The 27,778-nt window shown below is 40.1% G+C and overlaps 1 protein-coding gene across 2 annotated transcripts in view; it reads right to left on the reverse strand.

Moving 5' to 3' along the window:
* Positions 1-1,637: 1,637 nt before the first annotated feature.
* The window catches only part of nova1 (NOVA alternative splicing regulator 1), a 41,897-nt gene continuing 15,756 nt past the window's right edge, over positions 1,638-27,778 (reverse strand). For both annotated transcript variants that reach the window (XM_069668738.1, XM_069668746.1), the window contains exons 3-4: positions 13,782-13,948; positions 1,638-10,970 (exon numbers count right to left, since the gene is read on the reverse strand). In XM_069668738.1, the coding sequence (XP_069524839.1) occupies positions 9,951-10,970; positions 13,782-13,948 (1,187 nt within the window). In that variant the 3' untranslated portion in view covers positions 1,638-9,950. The remainder of the gene's footprint in view (positions 10,971-13,781; positions 13,949-27,778) is intronic.

Genomic DNA, 27,778 nt, shown 5'->3' on the forward strand with positions numbered 1-27,778 from the left:
GAAGATTATGTTCGTGGATGGGGTCTTGTGTTTCGAGATAGGGTTAAAAAAAGATTTTCCAATATCAGAAAAAATAAATCAAGAAAGGTTTGATTTTGAGAGATTATGAATACAGTCAAAATGGTGACAAAAGAGTCGAAGGTCCTGTGTCCACCAACAATGTATTTTTTCTGGCAGCGCCCACGTCCTCAGAACGCTTCTCACAGGTGCTTACTGTTGCTAGGTTACGAGAGTTGTCTGGCGGCACTTCCGCTTCCCTTGGTAGTAACCGTTTAGTCTGATTTAAATTGCTCTGTATGCTTCATATTTGTTTTAACTCAATGAAATGTTTCAAGGAAAAGATAAAAACAATGGAAAGGAATCGTGTCCTGACATTAAGAGCAGCAGCGAAATAAAACGACTGGATTAGCTTCTCCTCTGCCATTGTTGTTGATAGTAGTCCTGCCCCTTCTTGATTTTGATGATGTGACGGTGAGGGAGAATTGGCAGTAGCTGTGTCTCAATTCAGGAGCTGCATCCTTTGAAGGATGTGGTCTACAGAGGTCATTCGTAGCCTGTGTAGACGTGAAAGCCAAACTGAAATGAGACAGTCTGGTTTACGGAGGATTTCCTGTTCGCGTCACAAGCTGTTCCCGCCCTTACCCTTGCATCACCAGAAGCGGCTCCTGTCACCTAGCAACAGTTAGCTAGCGGGCTAAATAGCTATCATAACTACCATCGCGTAACTTAACCTGTTATTTTAAAGATAATTTGTTTCAAGGCCCCTTTTGTTTTTCTTTTACATTTTGCAACGCTAGCTATTCGATTGAGTTCAAACCAAAAATGTTTTCATTTAAAGTGTATTCCTCGGCCACTTGGAATTGCCAGTTGGAATTGGCGCACAATGAATCTCGGGATATGCTGGGTCGTGAAGGATGCACCCAAAGCATTTGAAGGAGCCTTTGAGATGGGACGGCCTTCGATGCGCTGCTGTGATGCAAACGGCCTTCAAACATGTCCTCTGAATGATGCAGGCCCTGGATTGGGACACAGCTATTGAGCGCAGCGGCTTCCCAAAAGTTGAACTATTTTCAACTGGGAGCGCTGGGAGCGTTCTAGGCTGAGGACCCTGAACTGCATTGGTTTTGTATAACATAATGGCGTTAGTGGACACAGGCCCTTACTCTTCACATTCATTCATTTTTTAAAATCAAAATTGGGAGTAAAAGTCATCCTCAGATTAATTTTTTTAGTTTGACTTTATTTCTTGTTATTTCATTTTCTTCATCTCCACATTTAAATTTTATTCTCATTATGAAAAATCTTCCTCCCAACGTATTTCCTCATGACGAGGTACTGAGTGTAGATGTAGGCTAATCTAACACCCCAGCCTCCGTAAACAAACAGAACCTTAAAATATGTGTATGTAAACAGGTGCAACATTCCTGCTGCTTTTCACCATGTCATTGTTATTCTGACTCCTCTTTATTTGTGTCCATTAAAAACAGCCTTTGTTCACATTTAAAGTGTGCTTGAGCTCTCCAAATATACATCTATTCATAGAGCTGTGTTGGTTGTGTTACGTAAACACTGGACCTTTCACTGGAGAGACACGGAGCAGACGGACGCCGTGCAGAACAAAAGACACACGAGGCAGGTGATGTTAAAATGAACATTTATAATGACTCTTTGTTGCCGTCGCAAAAATAATCTTTAAAAAACAATTCAATTATTAACACTGAAATGCTGACTTCACTGGTAGTCCACGAGTCATAAAACACAACTCACTGAATTTCTTTTACAAACACAGTACTACAGTTACATTAAATAGTCATTACCGTTAAATCTATTAATGAATAATGTTCAAATCAACGAAGAATAAAAACAATGACACTTTTAAAATCCTCTCATTCCCTCACCGTAGTAGCTGTTGTCGTTTTAACGACAGTGTTTCATTTAGAAAAGATCCTGCTTCTGACATGTGTCTCTGACAGAAGCAGAAAACAGACTGGCAGCATAACAATAATGGTGCGTGAGCTCGACTGTCGGACAATTAGGGTGATGTTTTTCAAGGGGAGTGGAAATGGGACGTAACATTTCCAGTGATCGAACATTTAGTCATGTAGGCTGGCTGCCTTTTGGCTCAGTATGGGATTATTTGGCACTCTTTGCAGACAATATTTGCCATGAAAAGCTTCACACTTTTTCTAAAATGGCACAAGAAGACATTTTCCTCCTCTTTTTTCAATATATTCAGAGGACTCTTTTATAGACATACAAATGCTGTCCCAGAAAGCCCTTTTAGGTAGTTAACACTGTGGACTTTCACAGATTATTAATGAAAGACAGAACCGCCGTCAATCAACAAAAACATCACTTTTCTTAGGTTGCAATATTTGATCTTATGCTGTCAGTCCATTTTGTTCTGAGATGGAAAGCAAAGAGGTCAAACGAAGTCAAACAAAACCCTGAAAAGGAAATCTACAATGACGTGAGGATGGGTGCAAGGTGCTGCCATGCTGTCTTCAGTTAACACGATAGCAACCCTGCAGAACTGTCCAGAAAATAACAACACAACAGTCTGTAAAATATCAACACATACATGAGTTCAGTGGGGATGGAGAAGGTCAAATCAGTTCATGAGAGGTTCAGAGGGTCAAAGACAAAAAATGGCCTCATATCTGGTTGGCAAAGGATCCTGTAGACGAATGGGGCTCAGAGGTACCGTAATCCGTTTAAAGGGCGGACACCGAGATGAAACACAGATCGTGATATCGTGTAGGCTGAGAGAGCGACACTCAGGGAGAAGAGGTTGTCAGAGAGCCACTTTGTAGCGTTTAAAAACCAGTCCTTGTTGTGAAAAGGGCTTTCGTGGAGGCGGATGAACGTCCGGGGTACATTTGGAGTGAAAATAAAAACAAACATAACAACTTTTTGGAATGATACTGTAATTAGTTTGGCACTCAGAAGAGAAGAATTAAACATCGAGGGGTTGTAACTCTAAATAATGACAGAAATATCAACTCGGCCACTCAAAGTCTGTTAGGTTTCCTTCATGTTGCTGGTAACATTTATGTCTCTGAGACCTGACCGGCACATCAGAGCTCTACTGCTTCTCCAGAGGTTACTTCTGTGTCTTTACTGTGCGATTAAACAGAAGAGTTTAAGGTCATAAAAAAGATGACAAAGCTATCCACACTGCAATCAAAAATGTTTTACTAAAAGTCAAATACATTTGCAATTAAAAGTGTATTAAAGGTGCGTGTTGTCTAGCACAGCAGTTAAGTCGTGCGTTCCATACACAGAGGCCTCAGTCCTCGATGTGACGACCCCAGGCTCGACTCCCACCCCCAGCCCTTTGCCGCGTGTCCTCCCCACCCTCTCCTTCCCTGTTTAGTGACACTAGACACTGTCCTCTCTCTCCCAACAAAGGCATAAAAGGACAAAACAATAGATAAAAAGTACATTTAATGTAAATCAAAGATGATTTTTTAATCTAAACAGTTCTTTTTGTTGACGTTAATCTTGAGGGCGGTACTTATGCTGAAAGATGAGAGACATCTTTATTAGATCGGAGATGGCAACATCTGTGACTACGTTTTGGATTCAAAAGCAAAACTTAACTTATAAACTTAAACATTCATATTTTTAAATCAAACATTTATTTCACATTTAAAGTAATAATCTGGAAGACTTTCATGTAAATAAATGTCTGTTTTCTATCGCCAAATGAGGTAACACAATGGTGATTGAGCCTATGGCCCACTGATGTAAGCCTTTGCATTTGTGGTATCATAGACTGGGTGTCTGAGGCGACTTTCTCAGAAAAAATCACAAGCGGCGCCCAGTTAGTGACGCGTTTCCATCAGCCAGCAGTGGTTGGTCTGCCAGAGAGGGTAGGCGGAGCTAAGCGGCTGCTTTTCCGGTCTCTGCAAGTGTTGTGAGTAAACAGTAATCTACTATGGCTGAACAAACAAAGAAAAGTTCGATGACTACAGATACAACTTTAAAAATAAGTGAAAATCCAAAGAAACAGAAACAAACTCGACGCTCAGATGAAGCAAACAGTCTGAAAAGGAAAGCGACCGTCAGCCAGGAAAATCAAGAGTTACAACCGGAGCCAACCGTGGACGTCACACATGCAGCACTGTCTGGATATCTGGGAAGTGTGCTCCCGCAATTACCGTTTATCGGCATAGGTGCCGCCAAAGAGGACGAAATTGAGATCTTCGAGATTATAATTAATTTTGATTGCAGCGTCCATTGTTTTGTCACCAAATCTATTCGTTTAATCCAGTGTTTAAAGTTTCACTCTCTTCTAATCCTTAAAAGAAGACACAAAAGTGACCTCACAGACTTTGAACTTGCACCCCTCTCTTCCTTAAATCTCTAAAAGAATGCTTTACAAATTAGTAATATAGATCAAAAAGAGGATGTACAGGTGTCCAGATCGCTCCCGGTTTGACACGTTGGTTTGAAAACAAAGCACTCAGTGATTGACACAAACCTCTGCTGAAGGGAATGTGAGGAAACAGGTGCTACTTTTTCTATTTAGTCTGAGACTCCAGCCCTTTCCATCATTCATGAGACCCAACAGGATCAGGGAATAAATAAATAAAAGTAACATCAGAGCAACAGCAAAAACAAAAATAAACAAACTGTTGAAAGCCAACACGGTTTTGCTTCATTTCACACCCAAAATGACCCACTGATCAGTAAAGTGCATTTATGCAACACCAAACAAACAAGATAATGTTGACAGCGAATCGGAAGTTGTGTTAAAACATATCTGGTTCATGACTGTGGCCGAGTGAGGCCTACCTGACTATAGCTGAAATCTGTTATTGACATAGATATTAACTCTACATGTATCTGACATTCCTGCCCTGAATTTACATTAAAGACTGATAACATTCGACAGAAATAAGGATAATAAAGAGAGTAAATGGGTACATTCATAGATTAGATCTGGGCTTTTAAGCTGTGACATAAGATCTAAAAACATTATGGGACAGGTTACATGAGGTTCAACCTGTTTGTAAAAGAAATGCATGCCTGATATTAGAATAAAAACACAAAGAGCCAATGCACTGAGAAACATTTTCACGTTTGCTTGTTTCACATTTTACTCCTCACTGTCCCGAAAACAAAATATCTTCTCTGGTGACGTGTGGATGACAAATTGATCTGAGATTCATGTGTGTGTGTGTCTGTGTGTGTGTGTGTGTTTTTGGGCCAACATGACAATAATGAGCTCCCTCCCAACTCACGACATAAAAAGAAAACAGTTTTAAACATGAGGCGAGTAAACTTAAGTGCTTTACATTTGACTGCATGCAGCGTTAATGTCTTTGAATGTTGCGAGACACCCTCGCAAAATTTTTGTCATTTTTTTTCCTCCATAATTTTTACGTTTTGATACCATGCAATAGAAGACGTGCAAAAAGATAACACCTAACTCCACAAACACATTTTTGATTGTTAATGGTATGTTATGAATGCTTATAACATGTTATGCTTTAGTCCATGCTGGCCTATAGAGAGACATTTGTGAGACAGCAGTACTTAAGCCACAGGTCAAACAAACACACAAGGGATGCATGGAGTGTAAAACAACATGGATCCATAAAAGTCACAATCTTTAACTCTTACTCTATGTACCTATGGGATAAAACAATGCACAAAAAGTTCTTTGTCCTTTGTTTTCTTAAGTCATGTATTTGATTATCTTTTCTTAACTTAAAAGACAGTGTTTGATTGGCACTTGATCAGCACTTCTAAACAAGTTATTGATATCTAACATTTGATCGCACATCTACAATTTCAGAAGCTGCGGAGGTCTAGTTTGGCACAGGTTGTACTATGGAGTCTATTATTACTGTTACTATCTTACCAATACTGTATAGGACTCTATACACCTCGTTTTATGCTCCGGCCTTCAGAGCATGTTTCTAATCAACAGACCAGACATCTTTTCAACTAAAATATTTTGTATAGTTTACTTATCAAATAGCAGCATTTTCATAACTTACAAAAAGTACATGTAAACCTATTCATTCAAAATCTTAGTAATTTCAAAGGTTCATACAACAGACATAAAACACAAAACAGGACAACATGCTACTATATTGCTTCCAATATTCTTTACATTTTCTTACTGTCAAACTAAATCATCAATGACAGAAATATGGACACCACCGGCTGATGATGAGTCATCATAATGCACAAACAAATCGCGAAGCTAATCTTAATCAGGCTTTAGTTGGCACTCTCATCATCCACACAAATATAACATAGTTCACATTGTATCGACAACGCTGGACTGCATTTGGACTACAAACTAGAATAGCTACAATAAAGTACATATAGATCATATGACATGACATATTGTATTCCACAGAAATGAAGTCTAGTCATTTTTCAGATAAGAGGATATGCATAAAGGATGTCATTGTTTCGGCTTGAGGTCACAAACAAGTTCCCGCCTTACTCTCGCTATCGTTCTGTCCTTTCTATGCTTCGTTTAGAGGCTGAAACTTGAGCTCAGTTTGTTCAGCTGACAGATGAATATTTATTCAACCAAGATTTGCCTTCTTCTGGAGGAAAAAAAGGCCAAAGTTCACGGTCTAAACTCGTCTAAATGTTCTTCTTAAAGAGGGAATTTGATACTTGGAGCTAATGTTGCTGGCTGGTCTTGTGGGTGTCACAGTATTTGGAGGCAGGTGTTTTCTGTGCATTTTAGCCTTGTGAACTCTACGGCCTGGGAAAATATTTTCATACCCTCATGACCTATAGTGCATAACTCCCACCACCACCACCACCACCACCACCAGCAGCAGCAGCAGCAGCACACCCAGCACACCGCCCGTGAGAGGACAAGACAGGAGGAAGGAGAAAGAGGGGGAGAGCACAGTGTAGGAAGAAGAAGAAGCACAGACAGAGATTAGAGACACAGGAGGGTTGAGAAACAGCAACATGCAGGGGAATCAAAATGTTGAGAGAAAGAGGAAAGTTAATGACGGGGCAGAGAGAAACAGTATTTGGCACAATGTAGAGATTTGAAGGAGAGCTCTCTGCAGGCGAGCAGTCCAGTTGCATTGATAAAACATCCCCCTTGTTTTGTGCTTGTTTCTTATTATAACGCTAAAATCTTGGGCAGTAAAAGGTTTTCTTATGCTCGGCCAGATTGGGGTTTATGGATGACTGTGAAGCCTTCCAGACACGTAGTGAAAGAAAAGATTTCAGTGTTAGCATGTGTAATGTTCACATGAAAAGAGTTGTTGCTTTCAATCATGAATTATGAAAATGTAAAGGCTATTTGTTCAATTTCCCCAACAATCAATCTGATTTTCCTGGACACCAACTAGGGCTACAACAACCATTTCTTTTATAATAGTTTAATCTGCTTATTATTTTTTTTACAATTAATCGATTAATCGTTCAGTCAAACTGAAGTCTTCAAATTGCTTATTTCGTCAAATCAACAGTTCAAATCTCAAAGCTGCAAATCCTTAAATTTCAGCAGCCAGAACCTGCTAATGTTGGAAATTTGGTCTTGAAAAATCACCAAAACGATTAATCAGTTATTCAAATATTAGGCGATACATTTTCCTTTGAGCAATTAATTAATCATTCAATTGTTACAGTTACATTTCTTAAACTTGTGAAAAAAGATTAATTGTAATTTTCCAGAGCCCAAAATAGAGTCTTCATATTGCTTCTTTTGTCAAACCAACAATTCAAATCTCAAAACAATACATCAGTTTTTCAAATATTAGGCAACTAATTTCCTTTTGAGTGATTAATCGATTAATCGTTGCAGCTCCACCCTCACAGCCGAGTATTCAGGAAGCTGATCATAGATTGGGGTTGATGGAGGACATTTAAAAGATGCCTTGGGGGCGTAATATGTGCACGAAAATGTTGCTGGAATAAATTTATGGTTTGTAAATGTCCGCTAATTTAAATGCAGTGTACTGAACTGGTAAACAGAAACATCACAAGACGCTGGAGTATAAATGCTCTTGTGGAGATTTATCCCTTCTGTCAGTATTGGTGGGTATGTGACATAGATGTGCACATTAAAATATACTCACATCCCCGGCAGGGACAGACACGCTTTACATTGTGTTCTTAATGTCTCACAGTGCAGTCTTCAGAGACCCAGTGTACTCAGGATGAACACCATGGATAGCAGCACAGAAGGAAGCCAAGGTAATCTTCAGAGTGCTCGGAAATGCACGAGACAATTAGCCTCCCTGCATTAGACAAACAATTGCCCATAAAAGACAACGATGCCGAAACATTTCACGATGTTTTATTACGTGCTCCGACTCGAAGTTAGTGAGCGTTAACGTGTTTTGGGAGCGATAAAGGCTGCCTGGATGAACTGCAGGATTGTTTTTTTTTTTGTCTTGATGCAAATTGGGAAGGACGGCTCACAGAAAAAAGTGAGTCCAAACCTTCTTTTCAAGTGTCAGTCTACTTCCCTTTCATTAGTGGATGTCTCTTGACTATTTGGTACCCTTAATGTAAAGGCAATAGTTTCTTTGTTCACAGATATTGGTTCATACAGCTTCTCTTATCAAAATGCTTTTTGTAGTGCTTTGTTCTTGTTGCAAACTGAACTGGTGAGACTCTGCTTCAAGGTAGCTTTAAGTTCATTCTCGTGAGTTTAAAGTGTGTGACTAAGGCAAAATATTGTCAGGTAAAATCTAGAGTACGGCCAATTTTAAGAAAAAAAGACCTGCATTTGGACTAAAAGTATTAAGACTGGATTGCTTTTCATCTTAAAATGCTGAAATCAATCCGTTTTCATTAAGTGAGAGGCGGGGTCACATCAAATGGGCGTCTAATGGCTGGACGACACTTCAGGTAAATAGAAGGTGCGCCAGAGAGATTCTGATTTAATGGTATTTAAGGAGATATACATCAAATCTTATAGCACCAAGAAAGGGTTAAACAACAACATATTCTCTGTGTTTGTAGGTGTAACTGAATATGCAAATATGTTTTCAGTGTTTGTGGGTTTTGCAGGAGTTTTATCTTTGTGTGTTCTCATGTAAAATATATTTATACATTCCTGTGTGTCTCCTCTGTCCTCTCACATTGATTATTTAACCCCTGAACTATCCTTGCAGACAGCAACAGTGAAGTTCAGACTGGGTTTACAGAGTTATACATTTCTTTCACTGCAACACAATAATTGATCCCTGTAAATAAAAAATAGCAATAGGCTAATATTGTTTTTACATTCAGATCAACCTGCATTCACAGGTTTAAATAATCTATTTGTGTTTGAATGAGACCATGTCAATAAATAAAGAATGAAATATAAAATACCCAAATTTAGAAACGTCAATTATGACATGAGCCAGAATTCAACATATGCCAACATAGATGAGATTTCTTTAAAGAAATTATACTCAAGATTGCTTCCCCGTGGACTGAGGTGACTCAGGTGCTTGTCATAAACCTCTCCCCTGTTAACAATGCGGTCTGCATTGTACACTAAGAGCAAAGGTTTGTAAAACAGCTCGATCAGCTGGCTGGAACTTCATCTAACGCGCTCAACTCACCGGGAGCTGAGGGTTTGCAACTGAAATTAAAACCAACAGAAGACCCAAACAGAAAATAAAAATAAGAGAGCTATGAGGTTTTGGAGGAGGGTGAAGCCCTGCGGCCTCACCCTTGAATCTGCAGCTTGGCAGTGGACCAGTTCAGCTTACTCTGATCGCCATCGTCAAAAGGACTCGACACAAACTTTTAAAAAACATCAGGACGTCAGTCCTAAAAACACATTCACATATCACACACACTTATCTTGGTTGTCTCCCCCACCTCCTCCTTTGTGATTCTCTCATTTGATACTGAAATATTGAACAGATATTTGGACGTTTCTTTTTTCTATTCATCGTGACCCTCTCGATTCCCTTCTATCTCTGTCTTCATCCTTTCCTCTTCTTTTTCTTTTAGCCCACCTTCTGTGGGTTGGTAGCGCGCACGCCCTGCTCGTAGGTGATCCGCTGGCTGATCAGATACTGTGCTGCTTGCGTAGCGGCTGGCGACCCTGTTATGGTAACTTTACGGTTCCGAGTACCAGGAATGAACTCTCCCTTTTTGGAGATCTGGATGCGGGCTCCTGTTAGCTCCTGGTACTCTACCAGCGTTTTCCCTCCTTTCCCTAAAATGGCACCGACTAGATTCTCGGGCACAGCGATCTCTACCACGTCCTTGGCCCCGTCCGCCAGCTTCTCTGTCGCCAGCAGGGAGGAGGCCATCAGTGGGGATGAAGCATTTAGGTAACCATTGGAAGCCCCTGTCGCAGCTGCTAGAGACCCCAGGGAGAAGCCCCCAAGGCCTGCCGCAGGGTGGCCTGCACTGCTGGAGGCATCACTGGCATAGGAGGCCAGGAGGTTAGCTGCAGCAGCAGCAGCCGGATTAGCGCTAGCTGCTACTGCAGCGAGGACCCCAGACGCAGCTGCAGGGTTGAGGCCCAGGCCCAGCGTGTTAGTGTTGTAGCCGTAGCTGGCCAGCGTGTTGAGGGCGGAGGTGATGGCCAGCAGGTCGTTGCCAGAGAAGCTGGACATGGCGGCAGGGAAGGCCCCCATTCCTGTCAAGCCAGCCTGGCCCAGGAGGCTGGAGGCAGTGGCGGCTGCTGCTGCGGCGTTGGGCAGCACCTCGGCCGTGTTGGCGTAGGGTGAGCCGGTGGGGTTGGAGTTGGCCACAGGACCCGAGACGTTGGAGTAGCTGATGTTGAGGCAGCTGCTGCTCTGTGGGTCCTCCTGGATCTTTTGTACTATGATCTCCACGGCCTTACGGTTCTGTTCGGGCTCCCCGCTGATGGTCACCACTCGCTCTTGCAGGTTGATGCCCTCCGGCTTCTGGGAGAGCTGCACCCAGGCCCCAGACTGCTCCATCACCGCTTTCACTGTGGCTCCGCCCTTTCCAATGATCAGCCCAGCCGTACTGTTGGGCACGATCAGTTTGGCCTGTGGAGAAATAGAGAGATTGAAGTAGCAATAAAAGGTAACAAGAGAGGGATGTAACAGCATAAATGGCTGACAGATAGAGGGATCTCTCTCTGAGTCAGAGTACTACACCAGCCCCCGCTTTACTCAGCGGTTTGTTAATCCCAGGGGTTTAGGCTGCAGCTGCCACACGGCTCTGTCTCGCTATGAAAGACTGGAGGTAAAAATAACCACATACCCTCACATTTTCCTGACCCTACCAGACTCTGGGTCACGGCCCAGAGAACAAGTAAGACTGGTGACTAATAAACAAAGTGTCCTGGAAGTGAACTCTTACCTACCACATAGTGGCCACACACACTCAAGACTGTATTGACTAAAAGACAACTATTCGAATCATCAGTCGAGAAGACCCCTAGGCAACTCGCATTTTGATAATCTCTGCACGCGGGGGCAACAACATAGCAGGCTTTAAACTTAAACAGTCTCACAATGACCATTCAGTGTTTATCACTGATAAGGTTTTTAGTGGATACCAAATTATCACCAAAGGTCTCCTCCTCTCCAAAACAAAAGGTCTTGGTAATTACAACAGGTAATATCCCTGAATAAAGCAGTTAAAAATCTGTTTATTTAAGTTCTGCAGCAGAACGGACATCAGCTTGCCACTAGCTTGTATGGAGGTGCTCTGCTTTTTTTAAAGCTAGGATTCCTTTGTTGTTCATAGGTTCACATAGTTTTTATGGGATGCTGAATTATCTATAGAGGTCTCCCCTCTCCAAAGCAAAGGGAACCAGATATTAAAGCTATTAAAACACTAAATAAAGCGTGGTAAATATCACAGTTTCTCCGATGCTTTTCTTGGGTGGATACAAGACATCAGGAGGGGCTGTGAGTGGAGCTGCTGCTAGCTTGTTCGTGGTTGCTTTGCTAGTTTTTAGGTTAGGATTTAAAAACATTGGTAACATGACTGAAACCACTGAGAAACTAGTTGGCTGGAAATGTTTTAGTTTCCAGCTGATAACTGACCTGGTATTCAGAAAAAATAGAAAAAAAAAACAATAAAGAAGTTTCTTATTAGAAATCAGCGTCTCTCATACGGTTTTCAGCCAGGCCTCAGGGGCTGTTTCATGCTAGCCAAGCTGACGCTAACTTTAGCTCACTTGCTGACTCAAATCCAAGTTAAACGATATAGTTAAAAACAACAGGGAAATGACTTAACCACTAAGAAACTGGATGGCTGGAAATGTTGGAAAAGTGTCCAGCTGACAGCCCTCGCTTAAGAAAAATTCTGATAATCATTAGTCTAACACCTCTACCTGACATACGGCGAGCACACAATAGTCACTGGACCGCGAAGAATTGTCTATATATTCTTAAGCAAACAGAAGGTTAGGACATCTTTTTTTTTTAAATTAAAACTTTCTGATGTTTCTCCAACACTTTTCTTCAGTGGATACAAGATGTCGAGAAGAGCTGTGAGCTGAGCTGCTGCTAGCTTATTCATAGTTGCCCAGCTAGTTTTTAGTTTGGGATAAGGTTAGATTACATTTATGTTAGAGAAGGGTTTAACTGAAGCCAACCATTCGAAGAGTTGTCCTTTCCAGAAATAACTGACCTAATATTCAGAAAAAAGGAATAAAGAACTTTCTTATTAGAAATCAGTGTCTCACCAACGTTTTTTAGTCGGGCTTCAGGGGCTGCTAGCTGAGCTGACACTAACTTTAGCTCACTTGCCAACTAAAATCTTTCATCCAGTTAATTGATACAGTTAAAAACAACTGTGAAATGAGTTGAAACCACTAAGAAACTAGTCGGCTGGAAATATTCTAGTGTCCAGCTGACAGACATCGCTTAAAAATTAGTCGAACACCTCTTTCAGACATACAGCAAACAAACTATCATCAATGAAGTGTAAAGAATTATTGAACAAGGCATGTTTCTCAGCTTGTTAGCAAATACAAGGAGCAGGTTAGGACATGTTTTTTTGAGAAAATTGAAACTTTCTGTTGTTTCTCCAAAGTTTTTCTTGGGTGTATAAAAGAGGGGGCTGTGAGCTGAGCTAGCAGCACTAGTTTATTTGTAGTTGCTTAGCTAGTTTTCTGTTTCAGATTAGGTAAGATTGCATTTGTATTACAGAACTTTTAAGAAGGAGCCAACTATCCGAGTAATTGTCCTTTCCAAGACCAACTGACCTGATATTCAGAAAACACTGAATAAAGAAATTTCCTTTTAGAAACTAGTGCCTCTCAAATGTTCTTAAACTAGGCTTCAGGGGCCGCTAGCTGAGCTGATGCTAACTTCGGCTCACTAGCTGATAAAAATCCTTCGTCCAAGTAAATATAGTAATAATAATAATAATAATAATATAATGTAATATATAGTAAAAACAATGTTGAAATTAGTTGAAACAGTAAGAAAATTGTTGGCTGGAAATATTTTCATGTCTAGCTAAAAGCCGATTATGGAAGACTCAAGGGAGCGAAATATAGCGGATTGAGCACGAAAAACTGTCCAGCTATACTACGGGGTGCTGCAGTGCATGGAAGGTATAAAGTGTTTTGGTTTGCTTGTGTTTTTTCTTCCTCTGCAAATAAAATACAAATGTGTGATATTTGGTAGAAATAGAGCCAGGGCCAGATTTGTTAACCCAACAAAACACTCTAAAGACATCTGTAATGAGCTGAAAATATCGGATGTTTGCTCTGTTGCTTTCTATTTGTAAAACTAGAATGTAGGTTGATATGCTTCAAATTGAACAGTAAAATCTGATTCAAACGTACAAAGCTCGGGTTCAGAAACAGCTGTAGTTTTGACTGTGTGGTATCTCACCTGTTTGACGCGGTCGGGGTTGACGGTGGTCTGAGGCTGCAGTATGCTGACCGGCTCAGGTTTCTGGGCGCTCTGTGGCATCTCCCGAACTTTCTCCGCGATGAAGTTGTGGACACCATTGAGTGCTTCGACTGTACCCTGTATCAGACAGACGCGTTCTGTTGTTCCTGTGATGAGAGAGGAGCACAAACACCAGTGATCAGCTCCTGTAATGGGCTCTGAGTGGGTACTTGGCGAGCAGATTTGAGGGATTTGCTGGGGGCTGGACTAAAATCTACATTTATATTACGATGTCTTGGCAATGAAGAACGTTCCTTGACATCTCACAAAGAGACCCAATTACTAAGCCATTCCTCGCTTCCTCCATTTACACAATCAACAGAGAAACAGCTGAAAGAAAGAAACCGTGCTCTCTCAGAGAGCCACATGGGGGGAGAAGGATTCCTCTTCAATGATGTAACTCTTTCACTGCTGAAACACTGAGCCGTGCAGCTCTAATAGACTAAACACACACTTGTTCCTGCTCTACACTTCTTTCTACACCCACATCGACGACCCAGCCGGCATTCAGTTTCCATGGCGAAGGGGCCGAGCCGTGGAAACAGGTGATGCAACAGCAAGTCCTTTATACTGGCTGAGACGGTTTTTAAAACACTCTCTCTTTTGTGTCAAACCCTCCTGCCTCGTTTTCTCCAACATTTCACTGATCTTTGGTGAAGTGAAAGTGAAACACTTCCTGAGATGACTCAACAGAAAACATTAAATATGTATTATAAAATATTTTGGAGAAGACGTTCCAAACTATCTCCAATAATTAACGGTAAAGACAAGCTGCAAAAATGTTAATCTTAGTGTGGCGAAACATCAAATTAGTGCTGATTTTATGTCTTACAAGAAAATGTTTTTTAACGAGTCTGCCTTCTGTTTTCTTATTATCTTATTAAGATATTACAGATGCATTCTGAGATTTTTTACTGGTTCTTAAGTAACTTACTAGTTGAATAGAATTTTTTTTCTTTATACATGTAAGAATTTCTTATTTAAAAAAAGAAAAACACTTTACAATAAATCTACACTTTATACTTAATGCTCAAGTGTGCAAAAAGTTATATTAAATTAGGATAAAAAGTCTGAAATCGATTTGATAATTTTGACACATTTCTTGTAACCAGTTTTTAAGGTAAACATGTTCTTACATTAAGAAGATATAACAGCTTGATACTGTGATTTCTTTAGCAGTTCTGAGTGATTTAATGCTTGAAAATAAAATGATCAGAATTATAAATCTTCATACACTGCAAAAAAAATGTATTACACTGAGATAAACATTCTTAAATCAATTCAACAATTATGTTTTGTTTTTATGTTGAACTTTTTCTTATCTAAATATGATATTATCACTTACAAATTGTCACTGGTAATTTATTGCTTGAAAATAAAGTCAGAATTATAAAAGATCAACGGTTACAAGAACAAAATTGCTTTTTAAAGTACATAAAGATTAAAGTTTATAAGTACATTTCATATTTCAAAAACCAGTAACACTTTATACTGAAGTGATCTTTAACTTATGCTTGAATCCAGCATTACACTGCAAACAATTAGGGTGAATGGTTCTGAAAAGGTTGAATATTTCAGCTGTCCTTACTTATCTTAATACAATATTGCTTAACTTATGCATGACTACAGCATGCAGGAGTGCATTACATTGCAAAAACTAAGATTCAATTAAGTTGGGATGAAAACTGATCAACCAATTATGTTTTGTTGTACAAGATATTTCTTTTACCAGTTTTTTAAAATTCTTTATTTATTTTACGATGATTTCTTTGGCCTATATTATACTATAGGACAGCTGAAGAGAGACAGGAAATGTGCGGAGCAGAGAGTGGGGGTGTGACATGCACCAAATGATCTGCAGACCAAGAGCCGAATCTGCGATCAGCGTGTCGAGGACTGTAGCCTCTGTATGTGGGGCACCTGCTCTACCAACTGCGCCCAGCAGCCGTGAGCTAAACCAGCGCCCCTTACCGGCTTTTAAGGTAAACATTTATTTATCTTAACCAGTTTTATAACTTGTCACTGATTTTTCAAAGCTGTTGTGTAATTTAATGCTTGAAAATAAAATCAGAATCTGTTTGATCAACACTGAAAATAACAAAGTCAGAATTTCTTATTTCAAAAACCAGTCACACTTTACAAAAAGCTACACTTTATATTTTAGGAATGTTTTAGCTAATGCATGAATCCAGCGTGCAGGAGTCGTGCATTACACTGCAAAAAGTTCTATTTAACTAGGAATAAAATCATAAATCTATTCCACAATTAGTTTGACATGATATCACTTTTAACCGTGTTTTTGTCCTTTATTATCTCATTATCTTGTCAGATATTACAACTTGATACTGATTCGAAGCTTAATCCAAAAGGTCAGCTGGATGTGTATGAAGTTATTAAAGACGTTTCACCGAAAGGCTTCGTCAGTTTTTTATAACTTTCAGTGAAACGTCTTCGACCAAGTCCAGCTGACCTTTTGGATTAAGCTTCGCATTACCATGACCTGGATGGTTGAGAGCTGTCACAGACAACGTGATACTGAGATTTGTTTTAGTGGTTCTGAGTAACTTCATGTTGAAAATAAAATCAGAATCTGTTTGACAAACACTGACAAGAACAAAAGTGCTTTGTCTAAGTCAGAATTTATCAATTCAAAAACCAGTAACACTTTACAGAGAGGCCTTTACAGAGAGGCGACACTTTATACTGAAGTAATGCTTAACTTGTCGTGCATTACACTGCAAAACTTTATGTTTTTTAACATGAAAATTATTAAATCAATTATGTTTGTTTGATGATATATTTTTTTAACCATTGTTTTTGGTAATTGGTTTATTCTCAGAGACATTCTAAAATTCTAATTTGAAACCCAACACCACTTTACAATAAGACTACTTTATACTTAACTTATGCATGACTCCAGCGTGCACGAGTTGTCCATTACACTGCTAAAAGTTAAATTTAACTAGGAATAAAATTATAAATCTATTTGATATTTCTTTTGACCAATTTTTATGTTTAATATTTCACTTTTTTGTCCTTACTGATCTTAATACAATATTACTTGTTTTTGAGATGTTATTACTGGCTCTGAGTAACTTAATGTTCCAATCTTAAATATTTCAGTTTCATGTGCTTTCTAACTCTTGATTTTCCTGGCTGACGGTCGCTTTCCTTTTCAGACTTTTTGCTTCATCTGAGCGCCGAGTTTGTTTCTTTTTCTTTGGATTTTCACTTCTTGTTGAAGTTGTATCTGTAGTCATCCATCTTTTCTTTGTTTGTTCAGCCATGGTAGATTACTGTTTACTCGCAACACTTGCAGAGACCGGAAAAGCAGCCGCTTAGCTCCGCCTACCCTCTCTGGCAGACCAACCACTGCTGGGTGATGGAAAACGCGTCACTAGGTGGGCACCGCTTGGGATTTTTTCTGCGAATGTCGCCACAGACACCCAGTCTGTAATAATACTATATACTGCAAATGTAAAGGCTTTCAGCAGTCGGCCATAGGCTCAATCACCATCGTGTTACCTCCTCCGGTGATAGATAGTGACTTAACAGACATTTATTTACATGAAAAAGTTTGAGATTGTCACTTTAATGCTCAAAACAAGAATTAGCAGAATAATTCATCTGTTTGAAACTTACAGGAACAAAACCGCTTTTTCTCCTTTTCAGCATCTTATCCTTTTCATCTCTTCATATATCAAGAACAGATCATGACCTAATGAAATTCACTGTTTTGTTGTCGATCTGACGGCAGAGTAGAACAGTCATGTCCTCTTAAAGACGAACAGAACAAAGACACTTTTCATATCTGAGGATAAACTGTGAGTCACTTCACCCGTCGTACAATCCATTAAAATGATATTTAACTTGAGCATTATTTTGGCAAAGAAATGAATTTTCCTGAGATTCATTTCTTTCTTCAAACACGCCAATCAAGCAATTTCTGGTACAAATGTATGTAGTTAGGATTTCTTATTGTACACACCACTTGTATTTTCAGAGTGTATAACTTTCCTTCAAGATGTTTGCAGTAGCATCGGATGCAACATTTTCCTTCATATTGAGAAAATAATTCTCACATCTTTTCTTTGTATCAGACAGATGTTCTTGATTTTAAGATTTCTGCGGCTTCTTTGACACTTTTCTTATTCACTTAAAATCTTGGCAGGTTGCAGCTTCCTGTTCTGTTGGCAGATAATTCGGCTTATTTTAGTATTTCCTCTTTATTATCAGAGCTGACTTTTTGCTGTATTTCTGCAAAAACTACTTAATTATTTTCTTTTCTAATTCAGTTGAATCTTTAATTACAGGATCGGGTGACACACACATCTATATCTGTGCTCCTAACCATTTATCATCACTCAGAAATATGAAGGCATGGAAATCAGTCACAGTCAGACCTGATTGGCTTTGTGCCACAAACATACTAATTTGACATATCTAAACATAACGTGTCTAAAGTCATTAGGTCAGTTCAAGCAGATCAGGGAAAGAAGTTTAACGGGGTAAAATGGTTGAAAAGTCACCTGACCTGCAGCCGACCTTTCCTAACTTCCTTATAATAGACACACAGAACTTTATAATGCAGAAGAACATTACATCTAACTGTTGGAGACCCAGGTCCTACACAGTTTACAGTTTGTCCCTTTTACTAACAAAGACAAAAACAAACCAAAATACAGAATCCTACTGAAAGACATTGTATCATGCTATAATTATAACTCCTGTGATCGTCACACTGAGGCACAGTTGGCGTCGTGGTGTCGCTGCTCTGAACCTGCCTGTCATTCTTAAAGTGACAAAGTGACGGACTGCAGGCACTTGACCTGCTGTAGGTTTTTATATCGGCACACACATTCATCACAGAAAATCATTAATATACATTTTAAAAGATGCATTTCCATATATTATCACACGCAGGAGGCTTTAAAGACATTGACTGAGAGAGACATTTTTAAAAATGTCCCAGATCCAGAGAGAGTTACTTAATGAACAGGACAAGATAAACTGTTGTTTCCTATTAAGCTTAGTTCCAATTACTTCCCTATGTTTCTAATAAAAATAATAGTAGCTTTATTTGTATTGCAACATTTATCACTACTGCTAACAAAGTGCTCCAAAAACAAAGAAATTAAAAAGAAGAGGGGAACAAATGGAAAAACAATGTAGAAAAAACATCAGCAAATGTCAGGGGATCAGTGACTTAGAGGCTCAGCCAGAAAGCATGGTGTCATACCACGCAGGGACATTAAAGTCAAGACTACAATTCTCAAACAATCTCATAAGTGACAGTGGAGGGAATGTTAAACAGGAGAGACATGGTCTTGTTTAGAGTGACTGCGAGATCGAAAATTGGCTGATGGTATGCCACGGCATGTGGCACCGCATGTGTCGGTAGTTCAGCGGCATCTGCTGTGGCCGATGTTATGCCACTAGGGGGCCAGCGGCATGTGACGGTTGCTAGACTGGTGTGCCGGTAGTTCAGCGGCATGTGCCAATCATTACACTGGCTTGCCGATCCCCTCTGTGGTACACCACTCGTCTTCCAACAGTATAAATAGTTTCCTAATGGTAAAATGGTAAATGGACTGTACTTATATAGCGCTTTTCTAGTCTTCAGACCACTCAAAGCTGCTTTTACATTACATGTCACTTTCACCCATTAACACACACATTCACACACTGATGGCAAAGGTCTAAGTGCCAGATGGCTATGTCACAGGGAGCAATTTGGTGTTCAGTGTCTAGCCCAAGGACAGTTAGACATGTGACTGTAGAAGTCAGGGATCGAACCCCCAACCTTCCGATTGCAAGACGACCATCTCTACCACTGAGCCACAGCCGACCCACAATGGCAGACTGTCACACCAGTATGATGCATAAGAAAATGTATACCAGTGGTCTCACTTCATTTTTGTCTTAATCGAGAACATACTGTAAGTGTAACACAGTGATGTAAAATAAAGGAATGTATACTCATCCATCTGTCATGTTTATTGAAACTACAGTTGTTCGGTTCTTTCATGATGACAGAAAAGTCATTTCATAGCCATATTCTTGCTGATGTCACCAATAAGCTTGTAGCAAAGCTTATCTCAGCTAACGAGCTTATTGTTAGCCTAGCCACCATAGTCAAAGTATATTTTTGAATCGCTAACCTAAAGTACTGCTATCGATTACTCTGAGTGGCTAACCTGTTGATTTCAACGTAGCATTAACCTTACCAGCAGGCTTGGGGAGTAACTGTATTCAACTGTATTAGTTACAGTTAAAGAAAAACAAGAGGTAATTAGATTACAGATTTATTAAAAATGGGGATTACTAGCAGGATTACAATTTTAAGATGCATTTTAAAATGAAGACGATATAATACCAAAGATTAACTATAACATCTGGTCTCTCATTTATAAACCGTCCGTCTGACCGTCTCTGATAACACCATGCACCTGCACACACACGTTACGACACTTCACCACACACAAGTCTCACAACACCGCTCCTCAAAGCAGCCATCATCAGTCTCTGGTTGCCACGGCCTGAAAAAGTACTTTTACTGGGTGGAAATGGGACCAACATCACAGTACAGTGCACGTTCTGCCTTCCGGCTGTGAAAATGCTGTCATTATCCAAGGACTCGACATCTAATTTAAAGAAACATTTACAGGTAAGACCAACTGCTAACGTTAGCTGCACATAATTCCAGTTAAAAATGTTAGCTAACCTTTCGTCTTCTTCTTCTACTACTGAAACATGGTTTGTGACTCTGGTGAAGCCGCGGCCGGGATGGTGTGGGTAAAAACACAAGCCGCAGACTGGAATAAGTTGATGGCAGTTCACTAGAAGTTTGAGTGTGAACAGCAGACTTAACAAAGTACATTTAAATGCGCATAATTACCATTATTAATTTAAACGGGCATTAACACATACACACAATACAAAAGTATCGACATTTCTTTTCTCTTGTCTTTATTTGCTGATTTAGTACTGAAGTAATGCAAAAGTAACTGAAAGTAATCAGTTATGTTACTTTAAAATTGTGAAACTTGGATTAGGTTACTGATTACATTTTTAACAGGTAATTAGTAACTGTCTCGGAAAATACATTTTTAAAGTAACCCTCCCAACCCTGTTAACCAGCATATTTATGACTGGCATAGCAATGGGCTGCATGTATTGATTACACCTGATATAGTTTTACTGTCAGATCCATCACTGCGTTTAATTTACAAAGACGGATAAGTGAAACGCACATGCCGCTGGCCCCCGAGTGGCATTTCATCAGCCACAGCACATGCTGCTGAACTACTGGCACAAACAGTGGCACAAACAGTGGCACAAACAGGAGCACATACAGGAGCACATACAGGAGCATATATCAGCCACTTTTCCACCTTGGTGCTGCTGCTTGTTTAAGCGATCTGATCAAAAATGTTGCGGCTGCATTTTGGCCTGAAGCTGTGTAATCATGTTTTGACCACGAATGTAAACATGAGATCACAATAGCCATAATGCGAAGTGATAAAGTATGAATACGTTTTGAATACTGTTAAAAGTTAGTTCTTGACGCTATGACATTATTGTGTGTGAAATGCTCTTGTGGTAGCAGCTAGGATACAAACAACAAAGTATTAAAAATTATGAGGATGTTAGAAGTAGATTATGACCAATATCGGATTTTGAGGCCGATACTGATACAGATATTAGAGGGGAAACATTTATGGATTATCGATAAAGCAGCCAATACAGTTACATTCTGAAATGAATGAAAATAGACCTTTTCTTTGTGAATGGTGCAGCAATTGTTGCATGACTAAGAATCTGTAAAGCTATTCATAAGACTGCTTTGTTAAAGGAAAAAAACAACAACATATATACGGCCACGTCTACACGTACACAGGTATTTTCCTCCTTCGTTTCCAAAAAAAACCCGTCCACACAAGTACAGTTGTAAAAAATTCCCCGTCTAAACGAAAATGCAAAAACAACAGAAACGCTGCCATGAGAATGCCACACCAACAGGCGGCGATATAACCCAGTCCTGCAAAGAAGAAGAAGAAAATCCCGGCCAATCAAAAGTCTGAAAAAAATCTATTGCCGGAAGACTACCTGGCGGGCTGCAATGGCACATTGAGGAAGGGGGACGATATATCAGTATAGTGGATGAGTTACTGCACATGTATGTGCAAACATGTAAAAAGTCCTGTTAGCAGGTTAGAAGTCACTGCTTCACTGTTTTTGTCACATCCGTCAATTCGCAAGGAACGTCGTCTCATTTGTGACGCCTCACAGAGGAGGTAATGGCGCACAGCCTGACGCCACAAGCCAAAAACGCTGTTTACCCCGTCAACACGTCTCCATGGAAACGGCGTAATTAAAAGTCTCCATCCTGGCCGGAGTTTTCCAAAAAATACATTTTCAGTGACATAAAACGGCGACTGTGTGGACGAAAGGTCAAAATGTAGAGAAAGAGCTACGTTTTGAAAAATACCTGAGAACATGTGGACATGGCTTCAGTTATTATACATTGTAAACTAATGCTAGTGTGGACCACCCGTCTTCTCAGCTTTAATGCTCTGCTACATGTGCTGCAGACAGTGCTCAGAGTATTTCAAACCATGGAGTCTGAAAAGTTTTGATATTTAAAATCATTCACACTCATACCGATATATCGGCCCGCTAATATCAGCTGACTAATAAATCGGTCGGCTGTAGTTTGATTTATTGTGTGCAAAACATGATTACCCTGGAGGTTAACACAGATAACTTGTGCATGCAGACATTTCACCAAACTCTGACTTATTGGAATTGTTTCGATTGAGCAATATCTCTGCGTGCCTGCTCTAACCCAAACCATCTTTAGTGAGACAACAGTCCTTAGAAGACATATTTCCCTGGATGATGTTTTTGATTCAGTATTCACCTCTGGGTAAGGAGGTCCCTGATTCACCTGATTCAGCAACCTTTAACTGAACACGTCTGCATCTAAAAGGCCTTCAAGCAGTGACATTGCTGCTTCAGGTCTGTTTATCATAAGGCAAACTCAATGAAACTTCTTTACTCGCCGTTAAGAGGACATGAAACTGTCTGCATGTTGCATTTTTGCTCACCACCCTTTTCACTTCCTAAATTGCATCAGCCCCTGTCTTCTCCGAGGGTGAAGAATTTCATAATAAAAGCGCACACTGCTTTGAGTTGCAGTAAAAGTTATCTCGTCCTCTGGTTGGCAGGAGGAGAGAAATGTGTCAGAGCCCCTGAGAGCGACACTTCCCAGCATTCAGCTTCCCCCAGAAGAGCAGAGACTCTCAGGTCTTCTGTCTTGATCCTGAATAAGAAACTTTCCTGTCTTGTTGCCTTAACTTCCCTCAGAGCAGAAACTTTGTCTCATTTATTCAGAGCATGCCACACATACAGTGTCACCCCTCATTACTGTCATCACGTCAGCACATTTTAAACTAATTATTCACACTACGAACTGAGCTGAGATGTTTTGTTGTAAAATCCCAGAGCTGAATATGTTAATCATGTCACGTTGTTGCCATATGGCAGCTTTTCTAAAATGTAAACACTGATTTTTAATGTAACAAGCCATTTATATCCAGTAAATCAGAAACAGCCTCCTGGACAACTTTCACATTACATCACACTCGGACCAGTTCCAAGAAATCACTGTAGCAATCTTTGAAAAAAGAGCAAACACGCCACACTTATCACGGAGCTTTTCTGGTTTTTAGTACAGAGAAATAAGCTCTTAAATTAGAGATGAGTTTGCTTAATGCACATTTCCAATAATAAGCTGTAAGATGGACATGTAAAGCACAGGAAACTGTAGGCAGAAACATGATACTGTGGGACCTTTTTGGAATAACAGATAGCACCATTAAGGAGTGCAGGAGTGTCTGGTGTGTGTGTGTTGCATTAAGATACACCAGGGTTACTGACAGGGCAGTCGGCCAGGGTGGGACAGAACAGAACCTAAAGACTGCAATGGATTGAAGCTGCAAAGTACGGAATCCCTAAGTGGACATGCATCTATACATTACATTTACTCTATCTTCCTATAATAATGATAAATCTCAAAACCAAAATATCTTGAGATAACAAATCTGCTTTTCTCGCGATGACAGGATCATTTTCTGTCAATCTAGAAAACTGAACAACAGGCTGCTCACTGTGATATTACAGAGCAGGACATGCCATGCTGCCATCGCCCACACTAATGAGGTTAGTTACGTCTGTTTCTACGTTTGTGCTTTTGCAACTCTGGGGATACCGGCATTATTATCTCTAGATAACGAGATAAACAAGGCAAGATCTCAAGAAAACAACCGGAAATTAACTCGTTATCACGGGAAAACGCAGTGTACGGATGCATGTCCGCTTAGGGAGGATTATGCAGGCAATATCCTATATTTTTGTTGTTATATGTCAACACTACTCTTGAAAACAGAAACACATTAGTCCATTCGTTATATTTACACGATGGCTGTTTCCTGTGACGTCACATTCACGTTATGAAGCTCAAACGCTGTTAGCAAAGGGATAATGACCGCTGTTTTTAATAAAATGCATGGATGCATGTCCGCTTAGGGCTTCCGTACTAAGCCCTATTCGAACTGGACTAGTAAACCTGCAGACCTCTTGTTATTTGTAATAATTGCAGGGGTCGTCTGTGATCTGGTAGATCATGTCTGTAATTTGTAGAGTAAAAATTCAACTCAAATCACCATATTTCAAGAAACACAGGGGTCATGTGATAATCTGCGAATCTGCTTGTTTTCTCAGTGCCTTTTTCTGCTTCTTATCTGGTCGAGAATTATGGAGGCAGCACTGAAAATAATACATAAAAGTTTTGACAGCAATTTGAATGAAAATTCAGGAGTCTCATTTTCCTACGCAGCATGGAGACTCACAGAACGACCAAACTCATATCCATCAGGAGAGTGAAACTTGAAAGATAATGAGATGGACGACATGCATGGCAGCATGCGATAAGGAATCTTTTTCAATTTTCAACAGACTCAACAGTTATTTTGTGGTAACCAATTAATAGAAACCTAAGAAAGCGGATGTTAAATGCAGCCTCGACATATTATCCAGGGGATAATATCAGTAAATTCAAGTAAAAAACGTTGCTCGTCTCTTGTAAATGCACCACACAAATCAGAGACATGTGAGGTTCATTTCTAAATCACGTGAGGTCCTCAGGTATTTCTCGGCCTGTGCTATCGGGCTCTCTAGTGAATATTTCCAGCAGCAGGACTTTGAATGATCATTGATGTGTTTTTGATTTAAGTTTTTGGACAACGAAGGAGCTCAATGGCACAGAAGATGATAAATCAGCTTTTAGATAAACACATCATACTGATGAGTAAATCTATTCATTGTTAGTTTGGGTCCTTTCATGGGATTTGTCGACAGCATGAAAATATAGAGAGTCTATCAGTAATAGAAATCAAATACATAAAATAAATCAAATCGAGAGAGGCTTGACAGTTGTTATGAGAAGCAGACTCAACTGAAACAAGATGTGAGCTGGGAAACAACCGATGGTCACGTGACGCGGCTTCATTTCATGTGAGGAGATCTGGCTGAGCGGCGAATGAGTCTGACAAATGACACAGACTTTATTGGCTATATCTTTCAATCTAGTGTTGATGGACGTCTTGTAGCATAATGCAATGTACAACATGAATGGAGGACTCGTACCCAGCTAAGTAAATGTATTTTAGTCAATCAAAGAAACTAACTGGTCAAATGTGAGATTGATTTTGATGATCTGAAGTCGCAGTATTTTTAAGTAAAGTGATGCACGTTAGCAAAAAATGATCAAGCATATTACCTTAATTACAAGCCATTTGTCACAAACAATATTGTTTAACACCTGCAAGAGAAGCCTAGAAAATGTCTGTTAACATGAAAAAAATGGTTCATTATCCCTACGTTTGACTGAATTATTATAATGCATTTCTGCAATCATTTAAAGGTTTATGGCGGCAAAAAAGTGGCTACTTTAGCCGCTAATGACACCAAGTTAACATCTATATTAGCCTCTAGTTTGGGTGAGATATTCATTGTTTTATTATCAATCCATCCATCCATTATCTACACTGCTTATCCTCATCAGGGTCATGGGGGTCTGAACCCTATCCCTGCTGTCACTGGGCGAGAGGTGGGGTTGCACCTGGACTGATCTCCATTCAATCACAGGGCTGACACATACACACCGACAACCTTTCATGCTCACATTCACACCTACGGGCAAGTTAGAGTCACCAATGAACCTAATGAGCATGTCTTTGGACTGTGGGAGGAAGCCGGAGTACTTGGACGGAACCCACGCATGCACAGGGAGAACATGCAGACTCCACACAGAAAGGCCCACTACGTCCGAAGCAGGATTTGAACCTGGAACCCTCTAGCTTTGAGACGACAGCCCTAACCACTGCAACCCACACCGCAGCCTATTGTTTTACTAAAAAGGGGTATTTCAGCATTCAATATTCCACTTTTATAAAGTTTTGAGGCTTGCAACAGACAGATTTTAGCTGCAGATGCTGACATCTCCTGACATTGTTTCAGTATTTTGGGGTCACGCTACGGTGAGCAGACATCCTGGTTGGTGCAGGCTGTCCCAGTTTCAAGCTGGGTGTCCCAACAAAAATCTGAAAAACACTCAGATGTCCCACTTTTTGACATTTAATTATAAAGATAAATTCAGTATTTACTATTATTCAGTGTTTACATTTGAGTTAAAAATGTTTAGCCACACTAATTTTTACCCAACTCGAAATATCTAACTTGAAACATGCACAACTGTATTAAACACAGATTTATCTTTGTATATGTCAATCAATCAATATGCCGCTGGTCCTGGCCTATGACCTCTTCCTTTTAGTATGTGGCAGTTAGCATTATTGTCAAAGAGAAAGAGAGCCTTATCTAAACAGCTCCAGGAAGCTAACTCTTTCATGTGTGTCATGGCGTCAATGGTGTTGAAAGGTGTGCTCAGTGGGTGTGTTCCCATCCTGATAAAAAACCCCAATGATGCATGTAGTCATAACCCTAACTCATAAATTCCCACAATGCCCTCCAGTATGTAACGCTTTCTTTAAAGAGGGGGTATTATGCTGTTTCACATTTAAGACATATAATGTTACAATGTTGGATGTTCAGATCTGTAGGTAAAAGTATGTTGGAGTAATCCCCTGGCTTCTCAGCTCAGTCTGCAGGCTGCTGTGAACGCCAGGCTTTGTGATGTCACAAAGTGCAGCCTCAGCAGGCTTTGGAGAGCTGGCCAATCGGAAGAAAGCAGACTTGTAGGGGCGGGGTTTCTTAAAGGGACAGAGCAGACTGAGCCGTTTCAGGCAGGGGCTGTATGAGGACCTGCACAGAGCACCAGTGTGAGAACAATGAGGAGTTTTTTTAACTGTAAATTATGCTAATGTACTCCACAGGTATCACAGAGTGAAATATGAAGCTTGAAATTAGCATAATAACCCCCCTTTAAATATGTGGCACTCTCAGAGCCAGACTCCAGATAGCCCTGATTACATCATTAGCTGTTTTCACAAGCCGGGCACTACATCATGTGACAAGTGAACCGACCTTGAAGAGTAAAAATTGGGGTGTTCCTAAAATTGTTTGTCATGAAAAGAGAAACAAATCCCAGCAGCCGTTTGGTTGTTGTGTTTTGCAATGACGCATCCAATATTGTGCCCACAGATCAGCTCGCTCTGTAGGCTGAACACTACTTCAAATTAAGACAGTGCACAGTACAGTGGAGTTATTCCTGGTGACCAGCTTCAGGCAGAAGTAGTTTAAGGCACAGACATAAATGTTGAGAAAGAAAAAGCTGCAGGTTTCTGGAGTTTGAATCGCCCGCCCATGACGTCATCCTATGCAGAAGTGAAGCCACGTTATAGCGAGCATTACAG

This window comes from Semicossyphus pulcher, unplaced genomic scaffold (genome assembly GCF_022749685.1).
Source record: "Semicossyphus pulcher isolate SPU_LCO1_2020_fin unplaced genomic scaffold, fSemPul1.0.p SCAF_10, whole genome shotgun sequence".
NCBI lineage: Eukaryota > Metazoa > Chordata > Actinopteri > Labriformes > Labridae > Semicossyphus > Semicossyphus pulcher.